Source organism: Tiliqua scincoides, chromosome 4 (genome assembly GCF_035046505.1).
Source record: "Tiliqua scincoides isolate rTilSci1 chromosome 4, rTilSci1.hap2, whole genome shotgun sequence".
In the NCBI taxonomy this organism is placed as follows: Eukaryota; Metazoa; Chordata; class Lepidosauria; order Squamata; family Scincidae; genus Tiliqua; species Tiliqua scincoides.
This window is the reverse complement of record NC_089824.1, coordinates 165,520,651-165,547,513: the sequence shown is the minus strand read 5'-3', so window position 1 is coordinate 165,547,513 and position 26,863 is coordinate 165,520,651. Positions and strand designations below refer to the sequence as shown.

Below are 26,863 nucleotides of genomic sequence, written 5' to 3'. Positions count from 1 at the left end.
TCTTTTGTTAAACGTGCAGGCTATTGAGTCTCTAAAAACACCAACTGGGTAGGTGAAGGCACTTGTGTGAAAGGGAGGTTATGCTCACATAGTGGTGTACTCTGGTCCTCACTGAGGTAAGTTTGTTGCATTTCTGGGATGTATTCATTTGAGCTGAAATTGAGGCTAAATTGATGGATTGTTTTGTTTGCATAATTAGTTGGATATTTGTTCTTAATGGTTCACATTGATAGGTACCTTCTCCTGTTGAATCAGTGCAAATTAGGAAATCAGCAGAAAGCAACTGAAGAAGCAGGAGGAGATGTTGTTTCTGAAACTAACCTTTCCTTTGGGCCTTGCAGCCACATGCCCTTGCCATCCAGAGGTGGTGTCGTTTTTCTAACTGAGAGCACTGTGTTCACAAGACATGTTGTCACTTTTAACATTCCCCCTTTGCCTTTCAGGTGAGACCCAGGCTGAAAGGTCAGGGTGAGTTTTGATAGAATGTTTAGAGATGCATGGGTCTAGCTGGTGACTGACAGATTAGACAAGAGGGCAAACGAATGGTTGTGTATTTTGAAGAATGGCCAATAGGCAGTGATGAAAGCTTCTTCAGAGAGAGTGACACATGTCCCCTTTATCAAAGTTCAAATCCGTTTTCTGTGTTGTCGTAGAATTGAATTTAAAAAACTATGGGAAAGTGCCCTGCTCCTGGTCCTTTCCTGGAAGCAGAAATTGCTGGCATGTAATGGAAATGCCATGACATTTCCATAGCATATCTGACACTTTTATTTCCATGTAATTTCCATGACATATTTACATGACATTTCCATGGCACATCTTTCCATATACTCTTCAGTTATCCCATACCAGGTACATGGAGAGCAGTGGAAGTGTTCAGGAGAAAGTAACTTTTTCAACAGTTCTCTTTCTAGGAAACTAGTCTCTCTGTGCTTACCATAAGCATAAAAGAAGTTGGCAGCAGCATTGGTATCAGTTGGCTGGCTTCCTCCTCCAGTGTGGATTTCACACCTGCAATGCAGAAAGAAAATTATTTTAAAGTAGAAAAATCTGAAAATTGGTAGAAGACTCTGAAGAGTTGTGAAACCTTTTATGTACCGCTTTTAATATTGTTAAAGTTTCAAGCTGTTTTTGTCTTTAATGTCCTCCTAGGAGATTGCCAAAGAGTGGCAGTCTTGCCATGCTGCTTATGACCTGTAATAAGTCATAAATGTATTCCATTTTTTTCTTTTGTCTTGTTGCATCTGTAGCAAGAAAGAAGAGTGCAGGATGGCCAGATGAGGATAGACCATTGGAAGGCAATTAAGTGGTTCAAGTGTTTTCTTGCATTTGTCCTTGTGTGATGCTCAGTTTCTCAGCTCTGTCAATGACTTGCCTCACTTGAACATATTACAGCAGCTCAGCATTCATTCCAGACCCCAGACATTCCAGTCATCACTCTCAAGGGGAAAGGAACAAGCATCTGTGGGAAAACTACTGTAGTGGTTTCCTTTTTTTGAATACTTAGCAGTAAAGATGGTTAAATTGGACTTGAATATATATGCCATTCTGTCCAACATCTGAAAATGTTAGAAATGTTGATTGGTATATACTTAACAGATAGAAGACTTCCACCAAGACTTCTTGCTGATTTGCTTCTACTAGTGCACTACAGTTGTGCATAAAATTGCTTAGATCAGCAGTTCTCAAAGTGTTCTGAGGGATTTGGGAACACTGTGAGTTGTTGCTGGGGATGCAAGGCAGGAGCAAGTGGGTGGCCCCAATGGCACCACAGCAATTGCAGTGCCATGGGGACCCAGGGGCATACCAGGGGGATCCTGAAACCTCCTCGAGGATCCTGGAGGCTCACAGCCCCCTCTATAAGCCTTTGCTTGTCTGCTCTGAGCTCCAGTTTATTATCAGAGCTCTCTTCTGGTTTGCGATTCTTTATTTTCAGCAACTTTGCTGTTTTGGCAAGTTCCATCAAAGCTAAATTTTGTTCTATTGTGTAGAACTTGCAAAAGTATCAGGTGAGGGAGAGTCTACAAAACAGTTTACAGCAATGTTTGGTACTGCCCAACTCATCAAGCCTGTCCTACCTCACCAACACCAACCTGTTTTCACTAACAACCCATTGATGTGGAGCATATGCATGTGTCTGATAACTAGAGAGGAAAAAACAGGGAAGCACTCGCTCACTCTGTTTGAAAAGATTCTGGATCATGGTCTAGCACAGTGTTTCTCAGACTGTGAGTCGGGACCCACTAGATGGGTCGTGAACCAATTTCAGGTGGGTCCCCATTCATTTCAATATTTTACTTTTAATATACAAGACTTTATGCTACCTTCATGTGTGACTGCATTTGGGGAAATGTGACAGACCTGTACTTTTGACAAGCTACTATGTATATTCCTTTAACAATGATAGTAAATGGGAATTACTCCTGAGTAAGTGTGGATAGGACTGCAGTCTAGGTTTGTGAAAAATTTTCTTGCTTGATGATGTCACTTCCGGTCATGACATCACTTCCGGAGGGTTCTGACAGATTCTCATTCTAAAAAGTCGGTCCCAGTGCTAAATGTGTGAGAATCACTGGTCTAGCGAGTCAGGACTTTGAATCCTGTTTCCTAGGGATTTCCTCTCCAACCTATTAGTCAGTTCAGTCATCATTCCTTGCTGTTATTGCATGTATGTATGTAAGCATAGTTCTGTGGTTCTCAGACTCTCAGGGAGTTTGAGGACTGCAGTAAGTGCCTGCATGGGAGTGGGGAGGCAGCAATGCAATCCCCAGGATCGCGTAGCTAAGGGGGCTGCAGGGACTGGCATTTACTTACCAGTCCCTGCTGCAGCCTCCTGAGCGTGCAGGGAGCCCTGCGCAATCGTCTGCAGGGCTCCCCAAATCTTAGAAAATGAAATAGCAGCCCACCTCCACAAAACCGGAAGTGGTGCACGATTGCTGTGCTTTCACTTTTTGAGGGCTGAGGAGCCCTGTGGAGTGTCATGCAGGGCTCCCCACATCCCCGGTAGGCTGCTGCGGGGACTGGTAAGTAAATGCCAGTCCCTGCAACCCCCTTAGCTATGCAATCCTGGGGATTGCGTCATTGCCTCGCCCCCGCCCCTTAAGGGGAAAGAGTCCAGGACCCTCAGGCTAGGGCATCGCGACACCCTAGTTTGAGAAGGCCTGGCATAGTTGTTCATTTCCTAATTTGAATCATAACAGCCACAAAGCCAGATAGTGTTGCTGCTGCTGCAGCTTATGTGAGCATCTGAATAGTAAGACAGAAAAACACAGGCTGCTTGCCAGTATGTGAAAACATTCTAGGCGGTGTCAGGAAGCTGGGTTTTCAGACCAGAGTCTTTATTTCCAGCCCTAATGTGACAACTGGGAGGGCTCTCTGTATCGTTTTTACTACATGGCAGAACTCGATGAAGTTCATTTATTCTCACTGACATATAGACTTAGGCTACAGTCTCAATTTATCCTTCTAAATAATGTAGGTGGCAGAAGTTGATTCACATTAGTTTTCCTTCTGTTCCAATGATATGAAAACTGAATTTGACCTCCATGCCTTGAAGTGGGAAGAGCAGAGACAGCAATTTCAGCTTCTGTTCACAGTGCTGTTTTCTCTGGCAAATGAAAATGGGTTCAGACTCTGACAAGCAGACAGGTTAATGCTTTCTCTCTTGGTTTAGATGTGTGTGTATATAGGGTTTGTTAGTGAACGCCCTCTTCTAGCACCTCTGGAAACACCAGGAAACAAGTTTTTTCCACCTTAGAAATATGGGGTCCTTCTCCTAGCAAGGCAGTACCAAGACTGCTTTTACATTCACCCTACATTAATTTTTTGCCATCATTATTGCAGTTCTTACTTCCTGTACAACCTGGTTGCAGCTCACATTAAGAGCGCTCAGGGGCAGATAACTGCATAGGTTTCAGCTTTCATCCACGATGGGTAAAATAAGAAGCAAGAATCTGGCAAATGCCATTCCAGCCATCAGGGCCATCCAATCTATGAGGCCAGCTGAAGAGTCACATCAGGCAGCAGATTGATGGGGACACTCATCTCTGTCTGTGTACTTGCCTCCACTGTTCCTCCTCCTCCACCTTCCTTCCTGAATTGGAAAAAGAAAAGGGGGACAGAGAGCACGAAGACATACGGAGGGGAGAAGAGTGCTGAGCCTAGAACTTTGGAAAGTGAGTGGAGTAGAAGCTGGACATCATCGGGTAGGCAGGGCAGCATTTGGCATGCTGCCTCAGGTGTCAGAAGGTCTTGGGCCAGTCCTGCCAGCAATATTTGTCTCTCGTGTGGGTTGAGCAGAGCTCAGACTTAAATGCCATTGCTTAGATTTAACACACATTATACCACTTACTGGCACTTATTTTATTGGCAGCATTTTATTGGTGTGTGGACCACCATTTAAGTGTATGGGAGGCTATTTCTTAGCATGAAGGAAATGAGTACAGTACTCTTTATAGGCAGAGGAAAAAGGGGGCCTGTCTGTTCTATTTGTATGGTTCTAAGTTTTAGTTAAACATCTAAATCTTAGATGGATGTTGGGGGGGAGGCGAAGTTTGATTTTTAGAATAAAATTGTTGACTGAAGAAAAGAGGAATCGTGTACAGAGACAAGAGTTGGTAGTGTGAGCACAGTATTGTTCTGCTGTTTCAGTCGGAAAAAACAGAATTATTCTTGCTTGGTAGGAATGCGTGTTTTATAAAAGGAGTGAATTGGGATGGTGTCAGTAACCGGTTTGCCTATGCAGCTACCAAGACTGGACACAACAGATGCTTTTTGGCAGCAAGCATGGATACTTGGTGGCTGTTGTAAGTGATGTTTGAACTCTCTGAGAAGTGCCACATGTTTACAAGAGACACTCATGCCCTTGCTTTCTTGTTGGATTAGGGGAACAGAGCAAAATGGAATGGTTTCTCTAAGATTTTGCCATAACCCATATTGTCTGTGTCTTGTTTCCACATAGGGGCCTTGCAAATTGAAAACAGCGAAGAGTCAGACCAAGGGAAATATGAATGTGTCGCCACGAACAGTGCAGGGACCCGTTACTCTGCTCCAGCCAACCTATACGTGCGAGGTAAAGTTGAAGAAGGCGAGCCTTCATCCCTTCTCTTCCATGGTTATTCCCCCTCAATGACCCACTATGGGACATTGCAGCAAGAGGGCACTTTAATGATACCTTGTGAATTATGGATTAATTAAATCCTCATTCTGTCGGTGAATTCAAAACTAATGAGTCCTGGAAATCCTTTTTTGTTCATGTTTCTGTGATCAAATTGAAGGAGTCAGTGGCAGAATCTGCTGTGATTGGAATGAAGATTGGAGATCGTGTTTAATAATGTGTTTGTTTTGATAAATAACTTAAATTTGAAGCTCCATGAAATTAGTGGGCTTTTCTTCCCAGGCTTCATCTGTTCTCTTACAGGTGGATTTAGGAAGAGCATGTTAGCTTTCATAAGTTGTCTTGGTCAACCCCTTTTTTTGCAACAAGGATAATTACTGCAGCTCAGGGCCTCTGAGAGGAATTTTGTCAGGGGATACAAAATTTCTTTTGGCCCTCTTCCCAGAGAGGGAGGGGGTGAAACAGAGTGGGGGGTGGCAATGGGGGTGGGCAGAGTGGGGGCAAAACAGGCAGGGGGAAAGTGGTAACAGCCAGAGTAGTCTTTGGAGCCCAGGTCTGCCTGCCTGCCTGATGTTGGCAGCTAGATACAGTAATAAAAACACTCTCCTAAGTCTTTCTAAAATCTTTCAAATAAAAAAATTATTGCAGGAGATTAGTATCATTGAATTTAGGCTCACACTAGATTGGAAAGTGTCCTGTGTACACCAGAACTGACTTCTGCAGCCCTGCAGTCCCAAAGCTGTGTCACTGAGCTCCTATACACTCCTTCATGGTAAGCGGATCCTTAAGCTAAAGAGCTACTGTAGTGGGTCAGTGTCCTCCCAGATGTGACACTGTTAAGGAATGTATGCATTCCTGGGCCTGGTGTGTATGGCTTGTGGCAGTAGTCGCTGCCACGTGTCTGCAGCGTTAGCAGTAAGTCTGGGTGAGATTGGAAAATGTAAGATCCCAGGAAATTTCCTGGCCCCATCCTTGGGCTCCTGGGCCCCCTTTCAGACCCTGGACCCAGGTACAAATTATCCCCTTTACCCCCCCCCCTCTCCTAGGTCCTGCTGCAGCTATTATAATAGCTTCCATTGCTGCTGAGAATTACCTACAGTTTGTTGAGCAAAAACACTTTGCCAGACTGTTTTCTTTCCTCTCCCTTCTCAAATTTCAAAATAGGAGGAACCTTTTTTCTACATTAAATCTGAAGTCGAATTTTGCGTTTAGAGGATAAAATCCTATATAGGTATAACCAAAATATGACCTAACGGATTTTTTTACCTGCGGTTTTATCTCAATGCGATGAGAAGGGCCCTTTAAGTTAAAAGAAAAACGTCCTTTAACAATAGCCTCATTAATGTGAGAGAGGGCAGCTGGCTGACAATCCATCAATCATTCTCTCTCCAGGCACTTAGAACAGCTTTACTCCAAGGCAAGCAACCCCTCCGTTCCCCCTAAGCAAATGAAAGAAAGATAATCATTTTCATTGGTGAAGGAAAGGGTCGCTGGCTCAGTGAAGCCTTTCTAAGTGCCTGGAGAGAAACTGATTCATGGATTGTCTGCCTAATGACTCTATCTTACATCACAAAGGTCAGCAAGGCTGTTTTTAAATCAGACATTGTTTTTCAAATGGATTTTCTCTAATATGATTTTTGCCATCCATGTGAGTTCTAGGAAATAACAAGACTCAACCTGTAGTTCATTAGGAGCGGAGGGATGATTTTACAAGGGGACAATATGCATTCTCCTTAATGAGGCATTACATAAGCAAGGACAATTATGTTAGATATCTCCAGGAGGTGTGGTTTGGGCCTTGCATAAGAGTTGGAAAGAGAAGAAGGGTGTCAGTGCGGTGTATTGGGCAGGTTGGCAGTTAAGCCATGATTTTATTTCCACCAAGGACTTGGATCCTAATAGTTTCCTGTTTAAAAGTAATGTTTGCATCTTCATCCATTTCTCTCTCTTTTCTCTCTATTTCTACCCTCCTCCCAATCGCTATCCAGCTTCCTAACACACATGCTTACTCCATTGTGAAAGAAAACTACATTAACCAAACTCAGGACGTTTTTCTCAGGATAGGCCAAGATGCCTTGCTGTGTGATTGCTTCTAGGGCTCTCAGTTGTTCTCATTGTGTTCAGCACTCGTTTTCTGCAGGTGCTTTTTCATTTTGCAGAATAATTTCAACATACAAATCTTTGAGAAACTGAAGTTTTAATCACTTTCAGAAGATAACTTTTATCTGTGCAGTGGAGATACCCATTTTGCTCTCGTAATGTGATTATGTTTGACCTTATTCTTAAAAATTTTCAAACGTACTCTAGTCAAACGTTTTCCCTTTGCCCCCAGAGTAGGGGGAAGGGTATGTATTTGAACACATTGTATGCTTACATTGTTGTATAAAGTTTAATACAATTTCGGCCACTGCGCCCTTTTATTTCAAGTACCTATCCTCTTTGTAAACAGCCTCAGGAAGACTAATGTTTTACTTGAATGCACAGCTTGCCAAGGCAAAGAAATCTCACCTTTAAACCTGCCTGATTCCCTCTTTGCTGAGTCCTTCTTTATTTAGCAAGAGACTCCTCTTAGACTTTAAGGAGTGCAGTAAACTGTGACCCCAGGCTTGATGCAAAGAGCAGGTTGTTCAGCTAGCTGGCTGGCTGCCTGGCAATAAGGTGTGACACGAGCCAGGCTTCTGGTAGGAAGATGCTTCTAGCCCTGCGTGTGTGAATCATTTTCTATTAACCATCGTATTTCTTTGGCATAAATTTTGAAACAAGCCAACTTTTTATTGCACGTAATCTTTACAAGGTTGGACTCCAAGCTGCAGAATTGAGATAAAGCCCCACAGTATATAAAAGACAGTTTACTACATAAATTGTCCCCTGTGGAGGTTTGCCTTATGTACTCTTTTCCAGACAGTATTTATGCAAGTGGTTTTGTTTTACAAAACAAAATAGGGACCATAACTAGCTTTGTGAAAAATACTTACAGGATTCTGTTGGCCATCAAACCATCAAATTATGCTTTTGTCAAAAGAGAAGGCCTCCCAGATCTAAGAAAACAATATAGGAACATGCATGTTTATTGTTCAACATTACATTAGTATAGCCATACAGGTTACTAATTACATAATACTTAGGAATAAGGTTAGTATTGTACTGTAGCCACGTATAACGAAGTTCTGATGGTCCTTTCTCTCTTGCAAAGCACCCTGGAAGGTGATGCTTTTTGCATCAGGGAGGTAAGGGAGTGCTTGCCCTTTCCCTGCCTGTTACTTTTTCCTAAAAACTCTCTCATCTAAATTCACACTGCCACTTTCATACCTGCCAGTATTCTGGCCCTGTGTTTACTTTGCCAATATGCATCATTAATTGGAAAAAGCAACTAGAAGAAGTGTTTCCTGAGAAGCTGAGTTGCAGGGGTTTAAGCACACCCTGCCCTTCTGTCTCTTCCTAAATGCAAATTACCACTTTCCCGAGGATGCTTTGCTAGAGAATAGGAACTGTTGGGGTTTAATTGCATGCAGCTGGAATATAATGTGTAGTTTCCCTTTAACCTTGTTCAGAGGAGGGTCCGAGAAATAAGCAGCATCCTAGACTATGTGACCTCTGTGCTGCTTTGAGAGTAGTAAACAACGTGTGGCTGATGGCTTCAGAGGCAGTTGGTTCCCTCGGTATATAAAAATTCTTAACATAGCACTTTTCCTGGATGTTCACAGCAATTCATGTACCTTAACTACATAATCCTTACACCATGTGAGATGGAACTATATTATTATCCACATATTACAGATGAAGAACTGAGCTAGAGAGACATTGACTAGTTGAAGAAAGTTTGTGGCTGAACTATTTGAACTAAGGACTTCCTACCTCTGAAAGGAAGTAGGAAGTCCCCACACCAGCTCTTATGACTGCATGTAAACTTTTACATGCTTCTAGCTGGTACTGCACAAACAAAAGAAGATATGGAGTCTAGGTGAACTATAGTACCTATGTACAGTCTAAATAACATACCGGTAGGCTTGTGGCATCTTAAAGACTAAGATAGTAATGCAGTGTATTTCAGCGTAAGTTTTCATGGACTTCATCAGATGACCTCTTCATGTCTACCCACAGGGCAAGCCAGGAGGTTTGGGCATCTGTGCATAAGCTCCATGTGGTTAGTTATGGATCTCAGATGGGTTGAATGAGCACATGCCTCATTCCCTCAAACAAATTTAATGACCTGGCACCTTTATAATTAAAATGCTTGTCACTCAATCCTTTTTTGTTTTCAGTCAATTTGTTCCCACCCAATTTCAGTAATTCAGCAAAATCCAAGCTAGACATAATTTAGAAGCTCCACTGCGCTCTGTGATCTGTAATGTTGAGAAACCAAAAGAAATTGGGTATCTGCCAAGAGCCAGCCATCACTAGCCCACTTAGATGATATCAGGGTGGGTAATGTTGTGATTTTGGAGGAATTGCTCTTTACTGACACTCAGATTGTTAACTGGGCTGGTAAAGAACAAATTTTGCTCCTCAAAAGCATTGCTTATTTGATCTCCTTCAATGACGGGAAAGTTGACTACATTGTACTGGTGCCTGTAACATTACTGGAATGTTTTGAAAAATTCATTTCCCCACCACCACCATTTTGAGTGACTTACTCCCTCAAGAAACATTTTTACAGAATATTCTCCACTAGAACCAAAGCTGTATTTTCACCTTCTCAAGCATATACTTTAAAAGCCTTTTAAAAAATATTCTGGCAACCAGGCTAGCCCTACCCTCTTCCATGTGCTGCTGACTAGCTGTAGTGAAGCACTAAATGAAACCTACCCTGCCCATAAAATAGCAAGGGATCCTTTTCTAGAAGGCATGAAACAATTCACAGGTGCAACTATTACTGCAATTTGCACATTATTGAATTGCACCCTGCAAGGCTATGTTCAACAGAATCAGTTTGAGGTTAACACAACCCCCAAGGGTTGTATACAAATCACTGTTGGCTGCCACCATGGAATTATATACAGCATATTTGATAGATAAGTGCATCATAGTATTATATATTAATTTTGTCCTTTTCAAATCTCCTCTGGATATGAATTTAATATGGCAGATTTCATCATAGTCTAATGCTAACAGAGCTTTGGGGATCCTTTGGTCTGCACCACAGGTATATTGGGGAAAGTTGTACCTAAGACAGACAGGCAGATGATGGAACCATACCCACAGTTAATGGGTATCAAAAACCCTAGGACCACTAAGGATGAGATCTTCTATTACCAGAGGACCAACTGAGGCCTTATAGCAAATGTCTCCATGCCTCTGAAGATCAGTTACTGAGAGGTGATAGCAAGAAAGGAATGTTTGTCTTCATGTCCTGCTTCTGGGTTGTCAAGGTATCTGGCAATTATGGGAAACAGGATACTGGGCTGGATAGACCTTTGCTATCTAGATGACAAAAGCCGAAATCCTAACCCACTTTTCAGCACTGGCATAGCTATGCCAATGGGACATGTGCTGCATCCTGCAGTTTGGGGGCACTTACGGAGGCCTCCTCAAGGTAAGGGCATGTTTGTTACCTTACCTAGGAGTTACATTGCCTTTTTGTTGGTGCTAGAAAGTGGGTTAGGTTTGCACCCTAAATGATCTAAAAGAGCCCTTGTTATATTCTAAATTCCAAGCCTCTAGATAACTTGTTTCTTTTTATATGGCTTTCATTAGTCTGTGCGTGAGGATGATATATGAGTAATAATAAGTTTGGAACATTGAGGTTCTGTTTCATACTCAAATGTATTCAGAAAACTTCTTCTACTGTTGCATGCATTAAGCCTATTCTTTGAATCTATGGTATGCAGGAAGAGGTTCTAATTCATATAGTTGATGGCAGAGGTTATAGTTCTTTCTCCCATATGAGTCTCCTAGGTCCTAGCCCTTTGAGTGAAGCTCTACTCTGTATTAATTTAAATGGAAAACTGTGAGAGCTTTGTTCAGAATCTTTTGGGTCATAGTAGCCTAGTTTTGGATGTCTTAAAAGAAGCTGGCTTAAACCCGTCAGTAATGGTATTTAGGAAGAAAATAGAGGCATTTTTAATGTGACCAAGTTTTCCAGTGAGGAATATCTATAGTCGCATCATTCCAAAATGATGAATTGTTTTTAATTAGTTCATAGGACTAGTACAGTCATTAGGCGGAGTGAGGGAGTCACATCAAATAGCAGTAAATTGTTATTAATCTTATTTATTTTGCTCATTTTGCTGTTTAGATTTTCTGTTTTGGAGGCCAAAATATCTTGGGCTAGCTCTTTGTATTACATAATCTGTGAATTGTTTTATATTTGCTTAATATTTTATTGTTTTATATCTGATACTATTAACTGGTTTGGCTCTCCTGAAGCATTGAGGGAAGTGGGGTACAAATTTTATAAATAAAATACTTAAATCAGCCCAGGCTAGCAGGCGTTCCCATGAGATCTTCATTTGTTTGCTGTCTTTCCAATGGGTACAGGGAATAGTATCATGTCTTGTTGTGATTGTTTCCCCAGTCAGTCTGCTATTATGATGCTATTGAGCACTGCCAAGGAAGGCCGACCTAATGGCTACTTTCAGGAAGATGGTGTCCATGAGAAAGAATGTCCAGTCTGTCCTAACTTCTATAGGTTAGGACTTCTATAGGCAGGACTTGCAGATGTGGTGTCAAGATATATTCTGCATCTTAAAATTTCTTGTCCTATAGCAAACATACAGTGCTGCACTTCTTCCTGTCATAATTTTAAGTCCCTGTGTTCTAAAAAGAGTAGGAAGGCTTGCTTCCTGCAGCACCAGAGATAAGGGATGAAGTGAAGGGCTCTGGGGAGAAAGGGAGCATTCCAATTCAGTACATGTTGGCATATTTCCTGATAAAGCAGGAGCAATTTTAATGTTCAATGAGAGAAGGTGCAGCTACCTATCTAAGGTCTTTCCTATCCAGAGCAAAGTCAGCTACAAATGTTTATTTCCTATAATCCATTAGTATAAAAAGAGATTAAGAGATAATCCTGTAATTAGCAACAAATTAAAGGCCCCAAGATCATTCTTGATTGACAGGCTAGAAAGTAATCTATTTGTATTAGTGTGTTGTTATAACTGCACCTTGCATACTGTAATCTAAAGTACAAACAGCGTTGCAGTTTTCCTAGCCTGCCTTATAAAACCAGTCTGTGTACACTGCCAATGTATCCTACATCTTAAAGCAGGAGGCAATAAATGGGTTTTGCAGCACTGTCATTGTTCCTTTAAACCAGAAACCCCAATTCTGTTCTTGTATATCATACATAGTATATGAAACCCACTTGGAGCTGCTACATATATTGTCCTGAGAGTGTGGCTGCAGGATAAGTTTAACCATGGTCAGGGAAGCCCCTTATCTGGGAGGGTAGTTTTCCTACCAGCCCAAATAGTAGTCCCTTCAAAAAAAGTGGCTAATTGAGCAGAGATGACCATGATGTACAGCTTCCCAGCAACAATCACAGCTGCCCAGTAATGCTTAAAAACAGTCAAAGTGTCCTGAGTCCTTGATTGAAGGGCTGGCTTTGCTGTTGCTAAACCCTCATCATGACTTCATATGTTCATTGGATACATCAATATGGTAGCTTTCCTATACTACCAGTTTGATACTATAGCTCACTCTAGGAACATGGAAAATAGTAACTCTTTTTCTCACTTTCAAGTATGACACACTTTTACAACAGGCCTTGACTACCTATTCTTTTCACCCTTTGTGCCACTTCCAGCATTTGCAAAACCTCAAGTCCATTTTGCACCTATGGATGCTTACTAGAACTTCCCATTCTGGTGGGTTTTATAGCATTGCAGTGCACTTTGAATAGTACACTGCTGTTATCATATTGCTCATTTCATTATTTGTTTCCTTCCAAGGACTTTTGGGAATTTTGCAACAAGTTGCCTCTGTAGCCTAGTTTTCACCAGGAATGTGCTGAAGTCATTGTCCCCAAATTGCGAGTCAAGTCACGAGTTGCCCAGCCCCTGACTTGACTCATGAGTCATAACGGGCAGCCATTGTGACTCGACCTGATCCACTGATATAATTATTTTGACTTGAGTTGTGAGTCATTACAAGAAACAAGTTGCAGCATGGGTTAGGCACAGTGAAGAAGAAAAAAAGCAAGCACGCACATACACAAAACCGAGTTGCAAGCACACACAAAAAGCAAATTGTCACTCAAGTCAATTCAAATCATGACTCATTTCCAAGTCACTGGACCTGAGTCACATCTTAGTCAGTGACATCCATGACTCAAGTTGACATGACACACAAAATCAGAGTTTTCATGACTCAAATCAGGTTGTCACAACTCGAGTACCCATCCCTGGTTTTCAGTGGGGTGGTAAACTTATGCCTACATGTGTTACCTCAGATTTGACTGAATGCTTGAATATTCTGCCGTTAAAAATATATAAAAAATCTAGAATTTACTACATAGAGATCTAAATAGTTCTAGCCCAGCACCCTTCCTGACGATCCTTTTTTCCTTATGAACAGGGTGTCTGTGTTAAGGAACATTCAGTCATCTTCACCACTTACTACCTACCATTCTGAAATAATACGTACTAGTCTCAGATTTAACATCTCAGTCAGAAGTAGACCCCCATTGAGCTGAAACCCCACCCAAGTCTGAAGTCTCAAAACTCTGATTGTTTTCTTAGTAAATTACACAGTTAGATAGGTTTCCGATCTCTATCAGTAGATAAGAACAAGCCTTATGATTAAAATGATTGGATCTTATTTCCATCCATTAGCTATATGTCCAAAGGCTGAACTTTTGGTTGCTCCCAATTTCATACACTGGAAACTCAAGAACTGCAGAAATGGTGCAAGTTTCCGGTAACCACTACCCCCCCCCCCCCAAGGAGGGACAAAGCTGTTCCATTCACTCCTTGTTGGGTGATAATGCACCAGCAGAACCAAACTGTCTTTCTAGTGTTCTTAATGCCTGTTGTAAGAGTACAGTTGCTGGCTGTTTCGCGGTTGAGCATATAACCCCCATATATATATAAGCATATATATAAGCTAGGGAAGGAGTAAAAACCTGCTCTCCTGAATCAGGGTGGTATCAGTGCAGAGCGTGTACTATGCACTATTGTTTAGGTTCTGTGGTACTGTATAGTGCAGTCTTTCTCAAGAGCAAATAGGTAACTTAACTGCACATCAGCAAATCTAGTTGAAATTGAATTCACTCTAATACTTGCCAATGAGTTACGATGGTACCATCCTTGGTATATTGTCCCATTAAGGGTTTTTAATTTATGGTGTGTTCTGCTGACAGGCAGGTTTTTCCCCCTCTTTCCCCTACCTTTTAACATGTAACTCATAAGCAGTTTCTAACCACCAAAGCACTCTGACTTCTCTCAGCAAAGGTTCAATTTCAGGTGATGCACCACAAATATCTAGCTGCTGTAAGGTCGTTCCTGCAAAGGAAATGAGATCTTCCATACCCTTCAGGGAAGCACAACTAATCTCTCACTGTCTCTCCTGCAGGAACAAAAAACAGAGAATGTACCGGATTGCTCTGCTCCTTTGGGGTGACTATTGCTTTGACTTCCGCCTACCTTTCCTTCCCAGTTCAGTGCATCAGGGAGCCTGGCACAGCAGTCAGTCACACTGTGCTAATATTTCTCTGCGGCCTTTAGTTCTATTTGGAAGGAGAGAGCAAGAGGCTCTTCATGCTAGAAGAATTCCATGGTTCACCAAGATTCCTTTCTCTGTGTTGCGAAGTGATGGGGTGTGCTTGTGTGGGTGTGTGTTGAGCCATGTGTTTGATAAGTGGAATTAAAGTGTCTCTGCTGCCAGCTCTACATTTAGAACGGAGCTTGACGTCCTGTGATGTCTGAAATTTGGTGGGTATGTACATGTGTGCACATCTGTCCTTGACCATTCTTGACCAGAAATGTAACTGCCCAACTTCAGCCTTTGGTGTGTCTGGGACATATGGCCCCTAACACTGAAGACTGGGTGATGTGTACCTGGATCAGGAAGAGAGCCAGATCCACTATTCTATGACAGGGATGGCAAGATTGTGTGCGTGCCTGTGTGTGTGTACATGTGTATGCTTGCACAGTGGGTAGTCCTGGCCAGTCTCTGCCATCTTGTCTTGTTGTTTCAGTGCTGTGCAGACACATGCAGCTTGGCCTGTTTTTACTCTCTGTGTTTTTCCTTGTCTTTTTTTATTCCCTTCTCATCTTCATCGCACTCTGTCATCAAACAAAACAAACTTTCATCTCTCAGATCAGCGAGAAGGTTGGTCCTTTTCACTTCTTATCCATCTACAGTATGCCACCACCGATGGGACTTTTCCAGTAGGGGATGGATGGAGAGCCAGCCCTGCAAGGGGAGGGTCTGATGGCTCCTGGCTCCCTGCCAGGCACTGCCACAACAGGCCTGATAGAATCTGCTCCTTATTTGCTATGACCTTGCTGACAGCATTGACCACACTGCTTGCATGCCTTTGTCGCTTGATGTTTAAAACGCGCAGACCCTTCCTTGCATGCAGCCCATCCCAATGGTTTCTTTGTTTCGAGGCAGCGATGGGGTGCATGTTCTGAGGAAGTAGGTAACAGAGGGGATTCTGCCCTAACCTGTAACTTCAACTTTCAACATCATTCTGTGTGATCTTCTCTTTCTATTAAGGGATCCAAAGTACTGATTTGATGCTTAGATCGAGATGAATCCCCCTCTCTCACAGTGTGAGCTGCTTGAAATAGAATAGAAGGGGTAGAAGAAACGAATACAGATAATATAGCTGCTTTCTTAAACCCTTGAATAGTTATGTGAAAAACAAATGCAGTGTTGGCAACCTTCAGTCTCGAAAGACTATGGTATCGCGCTCTGAATGGTGGTTCTGGAACAGCATCTAGTGTGGCTGAAAAGGCTGATTTGGGAGTGACAATCCCTTCCACACTGGGAGCAAGTGCAGTCTGTCCCTGGTCTGTTTCCCTGGCTATGGGCCTTCCTTCTTTGCCTCTTTGCCTCAGACTGTTGGCCAAGTGTCTCTTCAAACTGGGAAAGGCCATGCTGCATGGCCTGCCTCCAAGCGGGCCGCTCAGAGGCCAGGGTTTCCCACTTGGTGAGGTCCACTCCTAAGGCCTTCAGATCCCTCTTGCAGATATCCTTGTATCGCAGCTGTGGTCTACCTTTAGGGTGCTTTCCTTGCACGAGTTCTCCATAGAGGAGATCCTTTGGGATCCGGCCATCATCCATTCTCACGACATGACCCAGCCAACGCAGGCGTCTCTGTTTCAGCAGTGCATAGATCTTGAAGATCTTGAGGAGGATCTTGAAGATCTTAGAGAGGGAATTGTGGGTATCTGGAAATTGGAGAGAGAGAGCAGTGTTGAGGCAGGCAGTGGATGCTGGGGGGAGGGGGAAGAGGGCATTGTGGGTACCTGGGAAGAAACAAATGACTTCTACTTGAACACTGAACCTTGATATGCTGGGCTTATGATTCAAGCAAACTACTACTGATATAACTGAAGAAGTAGACTTTCCTCTTGCTGAGCCATTTTCTTTTCAGGAGCATATCCTGCAACTCTAAAACCTAGACATCAGGCTTACCTGATCCAATGACTCCGCAATAACAATAGGTGTACTGAAAAAGGAAGATGTGTCACTGCCCTACCTTTCTTTCTTTTATTCATGTTGCTGTACTGCACTAAGGTATTAGGTAAAAGGTGAGTAATGAGTATCAAAACTGGTAGAGGGCCCAAGTAGCTATTGCAACAAAAGAAAACTGCTCACTGGACTTGGCAATGTTATATTCTGGACTAATTTCCAAACCTGATGATAGCTTTTCCCACCTGTCGAAGGAGCCTTTCTAGGGGAAAACAAAACCTTTGACTTTATATGCCCATGGAAGTTTCATTTATCAGAGAATAGAATTTTGGGAGGTAGGCCATACCTGCTGAGTGGTTTTGAAAGGAGACCAATGTACATCCAATACCTACACTTCACAACCCACTGTTTGATTCCACATTGGCCCCACACCTGTCCCTGAGCATCTGGACTGATCATAGAACTAGTGGAGGATGTATTTTGTATGCCAAGAGTAGTGATTGGAATCTACATGTTGAAATGCCTGCTTTTTCAAGATACCTGTGCTTTCCTACACTCTTGGTTGAATGCAACAGCACTCAATTGCCCAGGCATACAATGGATGTTTGGACATGCCCTTAAAGGGAGACTCTTCAAGCCACTAGATAGCCATACTAAGAGGACTTCATTAGGATAGTAATTAGAGCATGTTTAATGAGCTGTTACTGCTGTTGTCCCAGAGCTGTAGATTTTGTTCTCATTATCCTTCTCTGAATATGCATCCCTTTGTCAGCAATGGGGTGAAAAAGTTTTCTTGTTGAGGGCAACATTCTATATGATCCTGACAGGAATGGAAGCTGAGCAATAGTAAAAATCCCAAAGCTGAATAGATTCTCTGTGACAAAAACTCTGCAGTGCAAGGTCAAAGAAAATGAAGAAATTCAATCCCTTCTACCAGTCAGGCACTCACACCTGACAGATGGACACTTAAGGCAACTTCATGCATGGTACTGTATTGTTCCTAAGTGCATTTAGAAGCAAATGTTCACATTTGAAAATAGCATGGGTATCTTATTTTGTTCAGTGTACATGTTCTGAACCCACTGACTTCCAAATATGTGTATGCAGGTATAACCTAATTATCCATGGATTTTTCACCTGTGGTTATATCTCAACACGATGAGAAGGGCCCTTTAAATTGAAGGAAAACAGTCCTTTAACATTAGGCTTTTTTAATGCGAGCGAGGACATCCAGCTGACAATCCATCAATCATTCTCTCTCCAGGCACTTAGAACAGCTTCACTCAGAGGCAAGTGACCCCTCCCTTCCCCCTGAGCATGGGGGGAATGCAAGAATGCTAAATGGCAGTGATTATCACCATTCCCCCCACCCCCTCCCCCCCACTGCAGCTCCTGGTTAAGGGAGGAATTGTTGAGTGAAACCTTTCGAAGTGCCTGGAGAGAGATTGTCGAGAGATTGTCAGCTTGATGCATTACAAAGATCAGTAAGGTTATTTTTAAATCACTAAGCTAAAGGGCATTGTTTTCTAATTGGATTTGCTTTAATGCAATTTTTGCCATCCCTGTGAGTTCTGGGAACGGAACCCTCATGAATATCAAGACTCAGCTTGTACATTGTAAAACAGAAGCACTTCATACATGAAGATGTTCACAAATGTACATGATTTACAAAATTCTTGTAGGAAAAGTGCCATATGCAAAGCACCCCTTGACCAAGCAAGAATTACAATTGCTTGTGCCCTGGCTTTCTGAAAATGCCCCAAGCAGAAGTGCTTAATGGGAAGACACACATTAGGTACTAAATATTCCAGTGGGACTTTTCCAGGGCTTATAATTTGTTTGGCACTGATAATTACATTTTAAGATTTTTTCCAGCTTTACTTACAACTATGTACTGTTTACCCATGCATTTAATTATTGCTCCACAATTGCTACCAGGTTATTTATTAAAGAGTTATTTTATCTTGATACAGCAGCTCTTTTCTCTCTGTCCCCTCCTTAATGCTGTGTTATTTTCAGCAGTGAATGAATGCAAATTTCAAAGCAGCATAGTCTGCTTCTCTCTTGCTTTGCTATTAGCATGTCACCAGGCCAAACTGTGATGGGTCTTTGGCACTGGACCACTGTAATGATAGATCTTCTTTTATATGGGGTTGTCAGCACAAATAATTAGCCCTAAAAGTTATAGCAGAAATATAATCCAAAAATGGCAAGGCCCTGTTTTGAAAATTGTCTATAAAATGTCAGCACTCAGATGCATTAGGAACATAAATGCTGCAGCATTGTTTGAGCAGAAGATTAGACCCTAATGCATTTTTTCCTCTTTCCAATCTTTTTCATCCTGCTGGCGATTCTGTCAATAGATTGTGAGGCTCCTGGAGCCACCTTTCCATCAGGATATTTTGTTTGAAATGACAGTGACAAGGAGGAGAAAAAGATAGAGGAGCTACCGAGATCTGACTGATAATGTTTCCACTCTGGGCCTTCTCCCCCTTTCAGAAGATGATGTGAACAGAGGACACTGGGTGATACGGGGGGGGGGAGTAGCGAGCATCCCAACACAGAGCTTTAGTTCAGCCTTTCTCCAAAGCCAAAATCAAATGTGTAAACCAGTGGTTCCCAAACTGTGAGCCATGGCTCCCTAAGGAGCTGCGGAAACCAACCAAGGGAGCCATGGAATCCTTGTAAAAAACCCACTGTCCTATACAATATATAGGATTGTAGCCCTAATGGGGAGCCCTGACCAATGACCCTGTAGATCAGCCGTTTTCAACCACTATGCCATGGCACACTGGTGTGCCACAAGTGGTCCACAGGTGTGCCACAGGAATTTGGGGGAAGGTCATTTATTAATAGGGCCAATGGGAGATGTGAGCCCCCACTAGCAGCTTGGTGTGCTTTGTCAATTGTCAAAAACCTGGTGGTGTGCCTTGACCATTTTAGTGCCTTGTCAGTGTGCCGTGAGATGAAAAAGATTGAAAATCACTGCTGTAGATTAAGAGAGCTGCCATTTGAAAAAGTTTGGGAAGCACTGGTGTAAACTGACACGACTGCAGAGAATTGCAGGTCTTGGGCTTATGAGGATAGAGTGGTAGAGTCTAATTCATACCTTTTATGGACAAATTGGTGTAGAGGACAGTTGGGATGAGAGTCTTGAAAAATAGTTAACTGTAGGAAAAAAGCAAATTTCCTCCTGAAGATCAAATTGTGTTGCGGTCTTATTTCAGATGTTTATAAAGCACATGAGATTTCTTTCTTGATTATCACTACTTTGTTTTTGTTTCTGTGCTGTTGAGGGTAGTCCTGGCACTTTGTCACAACTAAAAAGGCAGAAAGCCAGGTTGGGGCACAATCCTAACCAACTTTCCAGCACTGACCTAGCCGCAGTGCAGCCCCAAGGTAAAGTAACAAACATGCCCTTACCTTGAAGAGGCCCCCTTGACTGCCTCCCCACTGCAGGATGTAGTGCATACCACATTGCCACAGCTATGTCAGTGCTAGAAAGTTGGTTAGTTTTGAGCCCTTTGTCTCACAATTGTGGGTTCTAACCAACCATCAATAGTTCTGCAAAATAATGTTTAACAAAGTTTGGGAGCTCTAAGCACGAGGCAGATAGATGCAATACCTGCTAGACATGGGACAAAAGGGATATGGGGGCTATGAGACAAGCTGAACCTCTGGAAGTTAGAGATATAGCCTGGAAGTAAATAGGTGGCATTGGCACCCATTGTTTGTTGGGTCCTTTAAAATAATAAAACATGAATTCCACTGTCCAGTAATTGAAAAAAAGTATGAAGCCATGTAGTAGGAAAATTGGTCATCTAAATTCACATTTTTGTTTTGGATGAGCACTGGCTTCCTAAAGGCCTTTGCTTTCAATCTGAATTTGCCACTCTATCTTCTAAAGTGGCTCCACTTCTCTTAGCTTTGCTGCAGTCAGTTACTAGTTGTTATAACTCCCCACCTTTGAGCAATTGCCTTAGGGTCTGGTGTTTCCCAAGATGGAAGCAGAAAAGTGGAGGAGGGGGACTCTGAGTGAGATGACCTCACTGTTTGATGAAACCTGAGAAGCAGCTACTCTGTATGAGAGAATCGGGGTGATTGATCCATGCTCATTTGCTCTGGATGCAGGGAAGGCGCACGATAATGCATGCTAAATTATTAACACCTCTCCACCTCCCTTTGCGGTATTGCCTGCTTCTTCCCTGATTTCCACTAGAATGTAGAGCTGGTCTCTGCTGGTATGTTCTTCCATCCTCCACTGCTGTGAGATGGTTCAGGGTTTGCTGTGTCACTTTCCACTTTCAGTGCCAAATTATTACCCACTTTGCATGCTTACTTCAGTGGGGGAGCTTGTTGGATTGTTTATCTTTTGAAACCATGTGTGTGTGATGTCCTGGGATGGATGACACTGACTCTTGCATTTGATCACCTGCTGGATGAAATAAACCTTGGACATGGTTGCTCATACACATGTACAATAGCTTTCTCCCTTGTGCTTCTTGCAGAACTTCCCAATTAGTATCTAAAAAGAGTTTACCTTCCCCCTAATAAAAACTCTGGCAATTTCTGTTTAGAAAAAGTGTGGTTAAAGGGAGACCTTGTTAGAATAAATAATGTTGGTCATGTTTGGGAGGCATCTGGGCCAACTTGGCCCCTGTGATTTGCTTTGTAAATTAGAAGCGGATGTCTGCAGATTCCTGCAGTTGGCAGGAGTATAACTGCCTTAAATTATTAATGGATTCTTCTGCCGTGGAGGAGAGATTGTAGCCTGGTGGAAGTCAGAGCTACATATGTGTAGAGGCTGTGTAAACTACTCTTAACAGTTCTGCCACAATCTTCTAATGCTGATTGACAGCCCTGCTCTGTATCCCATTGGACTCAACAAACTAAGAAGCTGTCAATTACCCTGGAATGATATGCTCATGTTGGACTGGAAGCCACTTTGTTTATAACCTTCTTAGGCACTTTTGCTAGATGGTAACTCAGTCTGGATTGACATCAGCACCTCTGAGCCCATCCTTCCCGCTTCTATTGACTTTTTAAGACCTCATGGTATGGGTAAGAAGAATGAAAGAGAGGCTGCCTCCCTGCCCCATTTAATAAGTCATACATCTGAACCTCCATTGATCACGCTGCCCCTGTTCCTTCACTCCATGTAATGAGAGGTACAGTTTGATTTGCTGCACTTCTGCTGAGTACATTGAACCAGACGGGAAGAATCTGTCAGAAATAAACCACCAAACTGATGTTAGGGAAGAGGCAAAATCTGAGATCAACTAATACCCTGCAGCTAGCAGTCTTTCCTTCCCTCTGCAGTGGGGGAAGCTCCTGTTTGCCTTTCTGGTCAACATATGATCTATTGTGTACAAGGCAAGTTACCAAGCCTTGAGGTGTACTAGCCTCTCCACTGAACTTCTAGGTAAGAGTAACACTCTCTGTTGCTTGTACTAGGCAATGTTTTGCCCCAGAGTGGTTGGAGGACAGTCTTTTGCCTTGATCATGAGTAGGCAGCCCCATGGCAGGGAAAAAGCAAGCATCTCTAGAGAATGAACAACTTGAAAACATTGGAATTGAAAATAAGAATTAGGGAAACCTCATTCCTTCACCATTGTGCCCTGTCATTGATCTGGAGCTGTTGCTGCAACATCAGGGTGTCATGGGAGGAGAAGGGGTCTGTCAGCTTTGTGTGTGTGTACTGGCCTTAGAGAGATGCATATCTATGCTAAGTCATAAGATTGGCATTTGGCTGAATTGTCTTTCGGAATCCAGAGTGTTCTTTTTCTGCCCCCAGATGCTATCGTTGAGTAACTATCCTTGGGGTACTGGCTGCTCCTATGTCTTTTCTTTAAATGTCTTTGATTTTGTGCAGGAATTGGAGGGAGGGATTCATTCCATTCATCCTGTGGCTGGGCTAGAAGGGATCTATCTCTGATACATTGTCAAGTAACCTTTTCTCTTCTTCTGCCACTAGAATAGTAAACAGCAGCTTTCGAAAAGGGCAGGAGGTTTTCTCGATAGCACTTTGTTGAATAAACGAAAGTGCTTATCGGCAGATTCACAAGCTATGTTCTTTCTTCCCAAGCATGGGCCTGACAGGTTCTTTTACTGCCACAAAGGAGATGACTGGGGACTGATCTGGGGACTGAGGGATGTGTCAGAGAGCTCTGTTCCAGTGGAGACTTCCTCTAATTCTAAGTGTTGCTTGTGCATGCATATGAGGGTTGCTTGGGTGCTTGCACCTGAGGGTGGCTTGAGTACCTGAGAGGTTGCTGTGGGAGCTATCTTGTCCAGTTTTCACTGGAGTGGGTGGCAAAAGCAGTTTCTGCATGCTATTGATTTCTTTTGCCCCTTCTGCATGTATTCTTCCTAGTCTAATTCCTGTGTCCAGTGCTTGCTTTTTCTGTGCATTTCTACCCCTCCCACTCAGATTTTCCTTTGGATTGTGCAGCTGTTTATTTCCCATTCCTGGCCTTTTTCCTGTCTGGTGCATGTCAAGTCAGTGAATGATTGCCATGTACAGGCCTGTAGCATTACTCCACAAGCTTGCTTTTCTTTGAGACCAATTTAGTTGGTGAGCGGGTGGGAAATTGGTCCCTGGATTGAGATCCAACATACAAATAATCTCTTCCTGTACTGGCTCAATATCATGTTCATTGTGGGGCGGAAATGAATCCTGCCTCTTGCTGACCAGAACCAGGATGCGTTGGACAACCACCCCATCATGTTGACCCATTGCCATGTCCATCAAGTACCTGGGTATTCTCATAATTGTGTAGAGCGCTGGTTTGCTTTAATTTCTGTCTTGTTTGGGGAACACTCCCCTGTCAGTCAGGTAACAAGCCTCTCACTGGTGATCATGCATGTACTTATTGATTTGAAATTGAATAATTGATTAAAAGAAGCAACTCGCTAGACTGTAGATTTAGATGTTTGAAAACACACACGTTATCATTCCCCCCAGCTGGTAAGGAGCTAATGAGCCCTGAGCTGGTGTGTAGCAAATGCACACTGTTGACAGTGTTGTCTAATTTATCCCCAAACCCTCATTCTGTTGTACATGCTAGTGAGGGAGCTTCTGTGTTCAGTCTATTTCTGCAAGTCTGCTGGTTTGGGAATGAATCATCAAAGAGAGCTCAAGCGAAATTTGATTAGGGGAAGTGTCAGCCTGTCAGGCTGAGCTGAGTCATGTCAGCCCATCTGTCAGCAGCTGTCCCTTTTCTAACAAGATTTTGTGGTGCTGGAGATGGCACAGGAGGAAGCCCAGCATGAGGCATTCCCAGCGGGCTCCAGCCCCTGAGCAAGTCTCTCCCCTTTTTCTAACAAATAGTCCACCCCACTGCTTTTAAGTTGACCCTTCCTCTTTGCACTGCAGCTCTTCACTACTCTGCCAACCCTGACTCTGTCAATTGGAGAGGCTGTGAAGGAGGAGGAGAAGGCTCCCCACAAAGCTAGTACACCCTCCACAAACATGCACTGACATCTCCACTCCAAAGAATCAGGATTTCCCAAACAGACATATTGCAGCCTTTTCTCCTTTTTAAAGTAAAACCTGAAATAGTTTGCCCAGAGGAGACAACATTTTCTGTGTTTAGTTATGTTTCTCTATTCCTGCTTAAGTTGCCCATAACACCAGCCTTACAGAAGGGACCTCATTTTTCTGTGTCTTTTTCCTGACTGTACAGCCAACAGCCAGAGAGCTTTAGCAGACCTGCGGGTTTGCCTACAAACAAACCCGGTGATGAGTTTGACATGAAGAGATGCTATGTGCTGAAATAAGGAGTGATCTGTCTCCTGGAGTGCATTCCCAATGGTGGGGAAAACCTCATCACCCAGAGCCTCTGCTGTCAGCTTGGATCTGATCTCCTGTCCATTAAGATGAACTCTCTACTACCTAGCAAAGTGATCTGATCAGGCTCTGAGATGGCCCAGGCTTACCACTGTGTCAAAGGAATGCTACTTTAGCTAGTGGTATTATACAGAATAATTTAAAAATAAAACCATGTAGTTGTCCCTGCAATATAGATGTGGCCTGTAGGTTGCTTTGTTTTAAAGCTATCCAGTTGAGCAGGTAATTCCATTTTGCAAAGGTTCAGTGCACCCTATGAATGGAGAGGGAACATATTTTTTTAATTAGTAGGATGCACTTGAAGCCAGGGATACATTTAATATCAATATTGTGGGTTAAGTAATCTTAGTTGAAAGGAAGATAATGGCGCCAGTCCTGTAGAGTGTTGAACTCTTAACAAAAAGACCAGTGGCTCAAAAAGGAGAGCTATGAGCATGTAACTTGGCAGAGCAGTGAACAGCTCTTGCACGAAGTTCCTGTTTTCTGAATTAATTTACTACCTCTTAGAACAAATGTGTACCCTCCTCCCATTCCCCTAAGGTGTAAAGCAAGTGAATACCAATGACATAGGCTGTGAACCTACTAGCTGTCTGTTCCTTGTTTCAGTTCGGCGAGTGTCACCTCGATTTTCAATCCCACCAAGCAACCATGAGGTGATGCCTGGAGGGAGTGTGAACCTTACATGTGTAGCAGTGGGGTCCCCAATGCCCTATGTGAAGTGGATTGTTGGAGAGGTGGAATTGACGAAAGAAGATGACATGCCAATGGGCAGGAATGTCCTGGAGCTAATCAATATCACACATTCAGCCAACTACACCTGTGAAGCCATGTCCTCACTTGGCGTAATCCATGCAACGGCACAGATAACTGTCAAAGGTAAGTTACTCTCCATGGTAACTTGTATCCATCCTTAGTGCCAGGTAGCAGCATGAGATATAGTTGTAATCATAATTTTCATGGTGACATAAATTTTGAATGGAACAGGAAGGATTCTTAAGCCAGATACATGCTGTTTAGCTCCATCTCCCTGCCTCTTCTGGTCAGAATTAACTAGACTCAGGTTGGGAATGGATCCCGAACAGCAGCTAGCTCTTATAGTTTAGAAATTCCACTGTCTGTGCTATGGGGCTGGACATTTTCCCTAATGTAGGAAGTCATAGGCTGGAATGGGTACAGACATAGTTCTGAAGTGCACTTTTGTTCTTGGAAATTTTGAAGGAGCAGAGAAGGATCTCGAAACAGTTGAAAGATGGTGGTAACCCTTAACTCTCCTGATGACTGCAAGTACAAACTGCAGTTATGACTACATATTAATGGCTAAGAAGGGCAAAGTTCTCTCTCCTGCCCCTACCTAAGGTGTGCTTTTCGCTAGTCCATAGATTCCCAATATGAGAAGCAAATCTGGCTGTGATAGAGATATAAACAAGTCTCTTTTCACAAGCCCCTTCCTGGATCATATTCATACCTTCGTCTGAGACCAGACAAGCAGCAGTGTGGCATTGATGCACATTTCTCAACTTCTGTCCCAGATACTATTCACTAAAGCCTTTTAAGACTCATCCACGAGTCTTTTCTCTTTCTAGTTTTATCTGCTTTCATCTCCCAGACACTCCTCACTTGTTTTCTCATATAGTGCTTTTCATATCCTCTTATTGAACATAAATGGAATGGCCAAACTTCAGAGTTATAGAGCAGGTCATAAGCAGACAAGTTGAGAGGATGTTTTCAGCACTTACCCCTCCACTAATTTCTTCTATTCTTTATCTGGATAGTATATAATGGTATCCAGGACACCATATCTATGCCAGCCCGCTTGACTAAACCTTTCAGTTTTATTGCTTTGCTAAACGTTCTCTTACCTAATGTGATTATTTACTTTAATCCTGCCATAGAGGATGATCAGTATGGGAGTCAGGGAATCTTTCTCCTTGGGAGAAAAAAGAGTATATTGCTTTAATATAAGTGTCATAAGTGTTTTCCTGGTGCTCACCTTAAAAGCTACTTATGCATACAATGCATAGAGCAGTGGTTCTCAAACTGGATTGCAATCCGATTTTTGGTGAGTTGCAAAGCTAAAAAGAAAAATGTATCAAGCTCTATGGAAAGCGAAACTCAGTTGCACGTATGTGTTTACTTGTAAGTAGGCAACCATGCCTTAGCTCTTATTGAAGGTCAAGCAAAGGAGAATGCAAAGCCACCAGAATGTTCCTGATTCAATAAACAGGGAGTTCAACAAATACTCCAGAAGGTGGTCCCTCTCCACCATAGTAAAAAGGTTAAAAACAGAGGTTTGATCTCCTGGTAAACTTTTTTTTAATCTT

At 42.7% G+C, this 26,863-nt stretch overlaps 1 protein-coding gene across 7 annotated transcripts in view; it reads left to right on the top strand.

Annotated features, from left to right (window-relative positions):
• The window catches only part of PTPRF (protein tyrosine phosphatase receptor type F), a 182,558-nt gene that overhangs the window by 72,430 nt on the left and 83,265 nt on the right, over window positions 1–26,863 (top strand). For all 7 annotated transcript variants that reach the window (XR_010794327.1, XM_066624235.1, XM_066624234.1 and 4 more), the window contains exons 3-4: window positions 4,961–5,071; window positions 25,149–25,418. Coding sequence is in view for 6 of the 7 variants with exons in the window: in XM_066624235.1 (XP_066480332.1) it covers window positions 4,961–5,071; window positions 25,149–25,418 (381 nt within the window). In the remaining variant the exon portion in view is untranslated. The remainder of the gene's footprint in view (window positions 1–4,960; window positions 5,072–25,148; window positions 25,419–26,863) is intronic.